The sequence below is a fragment of the Equus asinus genome, chromosome 20, assembly GCF_041296235.1.
Source record: "Equus asinus isolate D_3611 breed Donkey chromosome 20, EquAss-T2T_v2, whole genome shotgun sequence".
Classification (NCBI taxonomy): Eukaryota; Metazoa; Chordata; class Mammalia; order Perissodactyla; family Equidae; genus Equus; species Equus asinus.
In genome coordinates, this window is record NC_091809.1 from 26164503 (window position 1) to 26176574 (window position 12072).

General features: G+C 41.0%; 1 protein-coding gene across 5 annotated transcripts in view; it reads left to right on the forward strand.

The window, feature by feature from the left end:
- Positions 1–5814, forward strand: part of LOC106826939 (zinc finger protein 791-like) — a 63906-nt gene extending 58092 nt beyond the window's left edge. For all 5 annotated transcript variants that reach the window (XM_044752703.2, XM_014834527.3, XM_044752704.2 and 2 more), the window contains one exon: positions 599–5814. In XM_044752703.2, coding sequence (XP_044608638.1) covers positions 599–2252 — 1654 coding nt within the window. In that variant the 3' untranslated portion in view covers positions 2253–5814. The remainder of the gene's footprint in view (positions 1–598) is intronic.
- Positions 5815–12072: the final 6258 nt, after the last annotated feature.

Consider the following 12072-nt stretch of genomic DNA (forward strand, 5'->3'; position numbering starts at 1 on the left):
TGTCATGAAAATTTAAAAACAAGCATGCACAAAACAGCCCAGCATGAAATTTATTCATTTTTAGAAAATTTTTACCAAAAACATTTTTTGTGGTTTTTTGGCTTTTTTTTTTTTGGCAGGGAAAGATTCACCCTGAGCTAACATCTGTTGCCAGTCTTCCTCTTTCCTTTTTTTTGCCCCCTTCCGCAAGCCCCAGTGTATAGTTTTATGTCATAGTTGTAACTCCTTCTAGTTCTTCTATGTGGTATGCTTCCATGACTGGGAAACAAACCCAGGCCACCAAAGTGGTGAGAGCACCAAACTTTAACCACTAGGCCATCAGGGCTGGCTCAGGTATTTCCTAATTGTAACTGATGTTCAGTGTTTCCAAACTAGTTCACTTGGAAACAGTATCAGAAACTCCATGTATAGAATATCACTGTTTTGATAAAACCTTGCAGCACAGGCAGTATATTCACTTTCAAACAATTCAGACAGGGCAGAAAACCTACACTTTCTCTAGAAATGCTAAAAATAGAATTCTGATATGTGCTAATAAATATAAAATCATTAATAAAGAAATCATTAATAAGGTACTCCTGATTTTTTTTTTTTACAGGAGTCGTATGGTAAGGAGACCCTGTGAAAGTAAAGAGGGTAGTCAATGTGGAGAAAACATAAGCCGTATTTCGAATCTCAATCTAAACAAGAAAACGTCTACCAAAGTCAAAACATGGGAGTGCAGTGCTTGTGGGAAAGTCTTCATGAGTCACTCATCCCTTAAGAGGCACATGAGATGTCACACTGCGCCCAAACCATACAAGTATCAGGAATATGGAAAGAAGCCTTATAAATGTAAGCAGTGTGGGAAAGCCTTCAGTTATCTCCAGCCTTATCAAAAACACGAAAGAAATCACAGTGTGGAGAAAAGCTATAAATGTAAGGAATGTGGGAAATCCTTTAGATATCGCCAGTCTGTTCGCAAACATGAGCGGACTCACACTGGAGAGAAACCCTATCAGTGTAAACAATGTGGAAAAGCCTTTAGATATCATCAAACCTTTCAAACACATGAGAGGACTCACACAGGAGAGAAACCCTATGAATGTAAACAGTGCGGTAAAGCCCTCAGTTGTCCCAGTTCCTTTCGAAGTCATGAAAGGACTCACACTGGAGAAAAACCTTATGAATGTAAAAAGTGTAGTAAAGCCTTCAGTTGTCCCAGTTCTCTTCGAAAACATGAAAGAACTCATACTGGAGAGAAACCCTATGACTGCAAGGAATGTGGGAAAGCCTTCATTTCTCTTGGAAGCTTTCAGAGACACATGATAACACATACTGGAGTTGGACCATATAAATGTAAGGAATGTGGGAAAGCGTTCAATTGTCCAAGTTCATATAGAATACATGAAAGGTCTCACACTGGAGAAAAACCCTATGAATGCAAACAGTGTGGGAGAGCCTTCAGTTGTTCCAGTTCCTTTCGAACACATGAAAGAACTCACACTGGAGAGAAACCCTATCAATGTAAGGAATGTGGAAAAGCGTTCCACTGGCTCACCACTTTTCAAGTCCATGTGAGAACTCACACTGGAGAGAAACCCTATATATGTAAGCAATGTGGTAAAGCCCTCAGTTGTCCCACTTCCTTTCGAAGACATGAAAGAACTCACAGTGCAGAGAAACCCTATGAATGTAAACAATGTGGGAAAACCTTCAGTTCTGCTCTAGGCTTGCAGATACATGAAAGAACTCACACTGGAGAGAAACCCTATAAATGTGAGGAATGTGGGAAAGCATTTGTTTCTCTCACAAGCTTTCGAAGACACATGATGACACACACGGGAGATGGACCTTATAAATGTAAGGAATGTGGTAAAGCCTTCAATTGTCCCAGTTCATTTCGAATACACGAAAGGACTCACACTGGAGAGAAACCTTATGAATGTAAAATATGTGGTAAAGCCTTCAGTTGTTCCAGTTATGTTCAAGTACATGAAAGAACTCACACTGGAGAGAAACCCTATGAATGTAAGGAATGTGGAAAAGCCTTCATTTATCGCACAACTTTTAGAGGACACATGAGAGTGCACACTGGAGAGAAACCGTATAAGTGTAAAGACTGTGGGAAAGCCTTCAGTCGACCAAGTTCATTTAGAAGCCATGAAAGAATTCACACTGGAGAGAAGCTTCTTGAATGTAAGCATTGTGGGAAAGCTTTCAATTGGCCCACATCCTTACATAAACATGTCATGAGAATGCACACTGGATAGATAAATTATAACTGATAAATACAGGAAAGTTTTCAATCTTAACAAATATATTCAAAATCATGTGAAAACTCCACTGGAGAGAAATGCTATAAGATGTAAGTAATATGGGAAAGCCTGATGCAAATTAATTTGCATATAATACTCCAGAGAATTCACAACATGAAAGAAATGTTTTTAAAGTTAAAAATATATTTATCAGTGGCTCATTCTGAAACTCAGTCCCTGGACTGTGGATTCTACTTGTTACTTTTGCAGATGAACATTGAGTTGAGACAATTCTGTAAGTATTCTTTAAGCAATAGTATATAAGCTTAGTAGATAGTGTTTTTCCTTAAATCAGCTCATAAAATTTTTGTCTTTCTGTTCTGAAGTCTGTTGGATCCATGGGTGAACTGAAATACAATTGTAATATGCCAATAGAGTTAATGTTTATATAATTTTTAAATTGTTCTGCAAGGGCCACGGAATCAAATGACAGTTTGGTATTTGTTGGGATTTTCCTATTGGCCTCATCTTGCAGATACTGGATACTCCTTACCCATTATAAATATTCTTCCTTTCTTATGGGAAAAACTTTTTGTTGGAAGAGCTTTCTTCCATTTTCCTTGATTGATAAATAGTTGGCATAAATTTCTAAGTGTGCAAAGTTTTCATAGAGCATAATCTCACTGGAATTACTATTTACATCATTTTCCCTCCACTCTTCGTCATTTTTCTGACTGTGATTTGGATAATAGACTTTACATTAAGAAAAGAGATCTTTATTGACATCAACTTCAAACTTAGGAAGCAACCCTAAAATGTTTACAAGGTTAATTATTTTAGATTTAAATTCATAGCTACAGTATCTTTGCACCAAAGCAACACTTTTTTACCCATCAGTGCATTAAAATCCTGCTACATTACTCTGATGTCACCATTTAGAGTATCTTTTTCCCATAATACAATGAGTGATTATGTGATAGCCCTAAAGTCAACTGTGCTATTATTGTCCCTCCAATAACATTCAGCTCTTGCTCTGTGACTGTCCCAGACACCAGAAATACAACAGCGAACATGAGCGATGTGGTCACTGCTCTCAGTGCTTCAAGTGTGTGAGATGAAATAGAATTGTCACTTTTCTAGTTGCCTTCCTAAGTGTTTACATTTAAACTGTCATTCATTTTTGTATTGACATATGTGATAGACCAGTAAGCCTTTATATTTGCCAAGAAAGAAAATAAACATGTAATGAGACACTAAAATGTAGAATTGGAGAGGGCTCTCCTGGAATGTTGTGTCAACATGGGTGATGTGACCCACATTTTCTAGAGCCTGTTCTTTATCTGGCTCACTGTTAGAATTCACTGGTAGCTTCACTTGTGTGACATTTGAAAGGCAGTGAAGGCCTTAGTCTTTGAACCACAGTGCAGAGACAGACAGATGCACAGGAGTTTCACACACCTTCTTTCAGCCCATTTTCCAGATTCTTTGCCCTGCCAGTCAAGGGTGTCCTCATACCACCACCAACTATGTGACTTGTTTTCTCAGAGCTGTAGGTTTCTACAGACAGCTGCACAAGATCCACAGCAAGATCTGACACAGGTTGGATTTTCCTGCAAGCCCTCATGTGTCCACCAGGCAACAAATGTAGACTGTGGTGGTTGAGAATGTTCTCTGGAACTCTATGCCCCTTTCTCTAGACTGTATTTGTATAAGGTCTGATTTGTATAGTAAACATCTCGTTCTGTTAATCCTGTAGTGACTGTGTATTCTTGGCTCCGCCCAGACAGCTGCAGTGGTGCCGTCAGAGGAGCCACATGGGCGTCTGTTCTCCGCTGCCCTGTGCAGCGACTGCTCTGACCCAGTCCCTCCATGTGAGAATTAGCACCTTTCTCCTATCGGGCACATTGTGGGTGTTTCCGATTACTCAGAGCCAAACATGATTCCTCAGCACATTTTTAGTTGTTTGATTGTATGTGATGTAAAAAACAATGTTCGATTTTTTGTCAAACGAATGCTTCTGTAGGTGTATACTTAGAAATGTTTTATCGATTGTTCTGGACAACTTGTATACTAACAAATACTATCTTTCCCACTTCCCAATAGGGTAAATTAAAACATCCCTTGCAATTGTAGATATTTAGGTCAACTTTGTGATTTTTGTCGTTAATCCTTATACATTTTGAATCAGTATTACCATGTGGTATTTTTTCCTCAGGCAAGTTTTATTTTTTATTCTATGGTTTAATTTTTATTGAAACTAATTTCCATTTGTTCTTAATTAAAAACTTAAATCATTGTTTTGTTAGTGCCTTCTTGCCAAAAACCAGGATCACACTCATATTCAAAGAGAGGAGTGTAATGAATCATCGTAATAAAGATGATCACAAACTATAAATGATAATGGGCTGGATCAGTGAGAGGGTACCCAGCAGATCTTCCTACATAATTTATTTTAGGCTTATGTGCTGAGGCTGGGATCCAAGGAAGCAGAATGTCTCTATGTATTGTATACTATGAAGAGGTGAACTTAATTCTATCTTTGGTAATGTAATAGTTCTTATCTAAACACTGAAATATTTCTTGTTGTATATGGGGACACTGTTTTCTGTAAAGTACCTCAGTTAAAATATATAAAGTCACTTGCTCCTTAGCAAATTTTGTAATACTTTTTTTTTTTTTCTCCCCAGAGCCCTGGTACATAGCTGCATATCCTAGTTGTAGGTCATTCTAGTTCTATGTGGGATGCTGCGTCAGCGTGGCTTGATGAGCGGTGTAGGTCCGCACCCAGGATCCAAACCGGTAGCCCAGGGTTTCGCTGAAGCAGATGCAAGAACTTGGCCATGGAGCCAGCCTAAAACTATGCTCTTGACGCTAATTTTTCCACATTCCTCTTCTACCAGGCACTGTGCCCTCAAAATATACAAATTTTAGCACAAATAATCAAGGCATTATACACTCTGTAGAGGCATGAAACAAGTTCTTGCAGTCCTGATGCTTATATTTTTGTGGGAAGAGAGAAATGATTATAAACGGCACAAGTTCAGCTTATAAGATAGAAAATAGGGCTTTAAAGGGAAGTAAACAATGACATGAGGTAATAGGCTGGAAGTATGTGTGTCTGTTTTCTCTGTGGAGGGTTGGGGCCTCAGTGAGTGAGGTGTCGTCATTGATCATTTTCATTTTCACCGTCTAATACATCTTAAACACTGTTGGAGGAACTGCTCAGGCACAGATGTAAACACTGGGGAGCAATACAGACAGTCCCACATTCCTGGGATTAATGGTGATAGTTCCCCTTAAAGATAAAGGCATAGACGTGGTTGATCTTAATTTTTGCCATGATTAAATGGTTTACTGCATGTGGTAGTAATGCACAAGTTTGAACATGGGTTTTCTGAGACTTGAGAGTTTCCGTTTTCACTGTTTATGGTGTGTATGTTCACATTTAACATTTGAAAAGACTTTAAATTGCCTTTTGTATTTTCATTATGATTTTGCTGGTACATGTTCTGAGTGACATGATATGTACCCCATGAAACCATGGAGTTCTTTCATGTTTGAGGAAGGGTGCTGATCATCTGCACATTTGTAGCCCATCATGGGTTTCCTGTGAGGAGAGTGATATCTGTGCAAGATCAGTGTGATTTCCTGGATGAAACACCAAAAAGAGCTATGGATGTTTAGAGGATAATGATCCAAGGAATAATTGAAGTGAGCTATAGACAGACACATAGTATCATTTCGAGTAATATCCTCATTTTCAGTGGAAAAGAAAGTATGTTTGACTTCCTCAAAATAGGAAGGTTTTTTTTGTTTGTTTTGGGGTTTTGTGGGGGGGTTGTGAGGAAGATTGGCCCTGAGCTAACGTCTGTGCCCATCTTTCTCTATTTTATGTGGGATGCCACCACAGCATGGCTTGATGAGCGGTGCAAGGTCCACACCCAGGATCCGAACCTGTAAACCCCAGGCCTCCAAAGTGGAGAGCGTGAACTTAACCACTACACCACCAGGCTGGCCCTGGAACAAAATGGGAAGTTTTTAATACCTTTTGTAAGGAAAACTGGAAGCTTTTTGTTGCAATGATCCACAAAGTTACAAAGCCCGTTTTGCTGTTCATAGTTATTTCCATATTCTTAGACTTCCAGCATATAAGGGGTGGGGGAAATTATCAGCTTTGTGTTTTATTAAAGGGCAAAGGAAATCCAAACTTCCTCCATATTTTCAGTGCTAATTTGTTTCTTTGCATGGTATAGATTACACGATTTCCTAGTTATTTCTCAGTTGTCCCATGGCTCCCCCAATCATTCCTCCCATCTTACAAATGAAAGTGGAGAACAGGGTCCTACCACACTCCTATAGCTCACAGTGATGGAATCTCAGTTTTAAAGGCCTGGTGTGTGCCACCACCTCTGCTGGGCACTGTCAGAAGAACACTGCAAAGTTTGTGTCATTGTGCACTTTTACAAATATGGCACCAAAGCTTACAAACAGGGCCTATGTGGCAACGTGGTGTTCTATTTATGTTACATTCCAGAAAAGGCAGAGACCAAAATAGGGACCTAGAACAGATCAGTACGAAGGGCACCACCAGAGTGCTGCTCTGGGGTGATGAAATGCTCCCCATCTTTTGGTGGTAGTACACATTTGTGAGAACGCATAGCTACCCTTAAAATAGTATGTCTATATGTCCAGAATAACAGAAAACAACAGAGACACGTCCACATGGTAAGAGAATGTTAAACTCTCTTAAACCTTGATTTTTACATGTGCAGCACTTCTTTTCACCATCTTGGGATCCTTCTGGAGAGAACTGGAGAGGAAGGACTCCATCTCCAACAGGCCTTTCATGCAATTTCATCTCAATTTAGGAAACACCCTCAAGGGCTGCACCTGCCCTCTGCCTGTACACATGACTGGAGAGAAGTGAGAGGACTCCCAGAATCTGTCCTTGACTTTAAATCAGATCCCTTGGTCAGATCTTTGGGAATGCTGGGGTCTGACACATAAAGACATATCCCACAGTTCTTCTAAGAGGCACCTGCCCGGGAACAGCCTATTTCATGGGCCCAAGCATGATGTTTTCCAGGGCCCTCTTGAGGCTATTTCTAGCTCTAAGTCTCCTCTGAAGCCTACTCTCTTCTGCTAGGTGAAAAGCATCTTTAGAAAGCCACATCTGTCCCACTCAAAAATTTCTCTGCAGTACCACCAGGTAGCTGTGAGCTGAGAGGGCAGAAGAAACAGTGGCAGGAATCATATTTGGGGACACATGCCCCTCAGCATCAGCAGTCCCCACTATCACAATTGTCAGCTCCACTTACAGATTACAGTGGTCCTCCCTTTTCCGCAAGGGATACGTTCTAAGGCTATGGATGCCCGAAACCGACAGAACTGAACCCTATCTGTACTGTTTTTTCCTATAAATACTTGAGATGCCACAACAAACTAGCACAAATTTCTTTTTCCTTCACAATTTCACAGAAGATTCGTTCTTAACCATAGATACTAGAAACCTCAGCATATGATTTTTTTCATTACTTATAAGTTGAGAACTTTTCATATTTTCACTTGAAGCACTTCATGGCTTCTCTTTGGCATATCCAAATGGCCAGCATCACTGTTCTTGCCCTTCGGGGCCATTTTTAAGTAAAATAAGGATTACTTGAACACAAGCACTGTGCTACCGCGACAGTCAAGCTGATAACCACGATGGCTGCTAAGTGACTAGCGGGCGGGTAGCATCTATGGTGTGGATACACTGGACAAAGGGAAGATTCATGTCCCAGGTGGGATGGAGCAAGATGGTTCAAGGTTTCATCATGCTACTCGGAACAGTGCACAATTTAAAACTTGCAGATTGTTTATTTCTGGAATTTTCCATTGTTTTCAGACCACAATTGGCCTCAGGTAACTGAACCCGTGGAAAGCAAAACCATAGATAAAGGGGGACTACTGTACTAACAAAATCGACTGACTCTGGATGAGGCAACAAATAACAGGCACTCCATCAGTCTCTCCCTCCCCGCAGCCCTATACCACAGAGGCTTCATCAGCCTTCTCTTCTGTCTCCCTCAGTCTCTAACCACTCATGCTGGCCACCAATTGCCCAGAACATTCCGGTGCAAGAAACTATGCTCCTTAGCCTGGTGCTGTACACAGAACAGCCACCGCTGGTCACAGACTCAGCCCTTCTGGAGATGAGGACTCACAGGCCCTGAGCTGAAGACCTGCAGCCAGCTGCCCATTCTGCCTTGATCATGGAGGCAGCGCCCTTCAGGCTCATTTCACCTCAGAGGCCTCTTCATGGAAAAGACGATAGTACTTGCAGGGCAGAGCAAAATATGGGCCTTCTGGCATATTCCACCAACAGAAGGGTTTTCCCCATCCTCAGTTTGATGCAAGATTCTGGAGAAGGTCACCCTTTTCCTAGACCCATTGGCCCCTTGGGGAGCTTTTTGGGATCACGAGTGAGCAGGAGAGTTCATGTACTTTATGGCCAGTAGGCTACAAGTGCTCCTGAGGGAGTCCACTGGAGAGCTGCTGCTTTCTATCCCTAAAAAAGCCATCCCTGTTCACAGATAGGACCCAAGCATTCACATCGTTAGTCAAACTCCAGGCAACTATTCTAGCACTAGAGGATGTCCTAGCCAACACTCAAGCTCATTTGCACATTTTTTGCGGCATTTTAGGCCATTGCTAATGGTCTAGCTGTCTGGTCCCACCAATACCAACAAAAACAACTTCTTACCCAAGGGCACACCCTTAGCAATAAAGAACTCATAATATCTTGCCTCACAGTTACCCAAATATAAATCAAGGTCACACAAATCTCTGCACCTATTAAACCTCAAACTTCAGAGGCTCATTTAAAAATGCTCAAGCTGATAAATTGACTCAAGTTTCTGGGACACATATCTACACCTCAGATCTGATGCTCTAACCTTGGCCCAGTGGGCCCATAAAATATGAAACCATTGAGAGGCTTCTGCCCTGACGGTCTAGACAGAATGCCAGGAAGCTCCTTCTGCCTTGGCCAGCTGCTTAATAAATGCACGTTATTCCACACTTGAAAAGAAATGCCACTGGCAATAAAATTGATGGGCTTACTTCCCAGATTGAGGGTGGGGTCCCTATAGCTGATGGCAAATAGGCTTTATGGGATCCTCCATCCCCTCTGCAGGGGCTACTCACTGTGCCAAGATCATCATAGATACTTGTACAAGTGTATATATTACTCGCCTATGCCACCAGGCATGCAATTTCAGAAGCCAAAATGCAAGAACTCACCAAGATACTCCTTCTCGCCTTCAATGTCCTGACATTTTTGTTGTGGTCAATTCATTTCTTAAAGTATGCAACAGTGGGCTCTTAAAAAATGGCGTACAGTGGAACTTTTACCTCTTACGACCCCAAGTTAAAGCCTTCATAGAATGCCAGAATGGCCTACTTATCCCAACCATGCTAACGTTACAAAATTGGTGCATGGTCTTCCAAATTGTTCTTGCTCCTGTTAGAGGCATTAGACTCAACTCGCAGCCTTTAGTGCACATTACTTTGTTGTGATCATCAGGCTTACTGGCACCTTAGTAGTAGAGGCCTTCCTATCTCTGACGTTGTCAAGATGGTCACTCCCATGGGCTTTTGGTTTACTATAACAGTGCCCCACTAGCCACCACACTTACAGCCCATCCTGTGTACCCTGGGTGTCAATATTTCACTTTGGGAACCCACCTTCCAAACACCTTCTGGCCCATCTCAAATGTGCTATTTTCCTACTGATTACACTCCCTTGTCACTAGCACTGCCCTATGCACATACGATGTCATTCAACTCATATCACTGATGCCAATCAAATGTCCAAAACACTCTAAACACATGCAGCAGACAGCTAATATTTTAGATGCTTTCCATGAAGGAAATCTCTCCCTGGCAGCCATGGGAGCTGATGAATACTTGGTTTTGGACTATTTATTGGCCACCCAGGGAGAGTTCTGTTCCCTTAAAAAGAGGCTGATTGCTGCATGTGGGTAGACAACACTAGCAAGGTGCCACCAATAAGTCAACAAAACAACAAAATGGACAAATCTTTAGCTAGGTTGACCTAGAGAAAAAGGAAGAAGACTCAAATATGTTGAATCAGAAAGAAGGAGGGGGGCATTATTTCAAACATTACAGAAATAAAGATTATAAAGGAATACAATGAACAATCATATGACAACAAATTGGAACACTTACATCAAATGGGAAAATTCCTAGAAAGACAAAACCTACCAAAACTAACTCAAGAAGAAAGAGAAATTCCCCAACACAAAGAAGAGATAATATCAACTGTTCACAAAAACTTGCAAAAAGATAGAACAGGGACAACACTAAGGCCAATGTTTACTCTTATTCCAAAACCATACAAAAATATCACAAGAAATTTCAGACCAAATCTGAAATCTGTTACAGGTATATAGGCAAATATATCCTCAACAAACACGAGTAAAATTAATCCAGTGGCATATGAAAAGAATCATACATGGGGCTGGGTTGGTGGCACAGCAGTTAAGTGTGCACGTTCTGCTTCGTCAGCCCAGGGTTTGCTCGGATCCTGGGTGCGGACATGGCACCGCTTGGCACACCATGTAGAGGAAGATGGGCATGGATGTTAGCTCAGGGCCAGCCTTCCTCAGCAAAAAGAGGAGGATTGGCAGCAGTTAGCTCAGAGCTAATCTTCCTCAAAAAAAAAAAAAAAAGAATTATACACCATGATCAAGTGGGACTTGTTCTACCTGCAAGGTTGGGTTAACATCCCAAAATCAATTAATGTAGTGCATCAGATCAGTAAAGAGTCAAATGGCACAATTATCTCAGTAGTCTCAGAGAAAGTATTTGGGGAAATGACACCATTTCATGATAAAAACGGGATCTGGAATAGAAGGAAATTTCCTCAAACTGATAATGAGCATCTATGAAAACCCATGTCTAATATTATATTTAATGGTGAAAGACTATATGCTCCTTCCCCTAAAAGGTCAGAAATAATGTAAGGATGTCTGCTCTTGCTACTTCTACTCAACAACATATGGGAGGTTTTAGCCAAAACAAGTAGACAAGAAAAGGAAATAAAATGCATGCAGATTGAATAGTAAGAAGTAACACTCTGTACTCACAGTTGACATATCTAGTATATAGAAAACCCTAAGGAATCCACTAAAAAAAGCCTTAGAATGCCTTTTAATAAAGTTCAGTAAGATTGTAGGAGAGAAGATCAATATAAAACATCAACTGTATTTCTATAGACTTGCAATAAAGGCCATATATAACAAACCTACAGCCAACATCGTAGTCAATGGGGAAAAACTGAAGCCCATCCCTCTGAGAATAGGAACAAGACAAAGATGCTCACTATCACCACTCTTTTTTTTTTTTTTTTTTGAAGATTAGCCCTGAGCTAACATCTGCTGCCAATCCTCCTCTTTTTGCTGAGGAAGATTTCCCCTGAGCTAACATCCATCCCCATCTTCCTTCACTTTATATGTGGGACACCTGACACAGCATGGCTTGCCAAGCAGCACCATGTCCACACCCGGAATCTGAACTGGTGAACCCCAGGCCGCCAAAGTGGAACATGCAAACTTAACCACTGTGCCACCGGGCCAGCACCTATCATCATTCTTATTCAACATATACTGGAGGTTTTGGCCAGGGCAATTAGGCAAGAGAAAGGAATAAAGGGAATCCAAATGGGGAGTGAAGAAGTGAAACTCTTTGTTTACAGATGGCATGATCTTATATAGAGAAAACCCTAAAGAATCCATTGGGAAACTATGAGAAATAATTAGCAACTACAGTA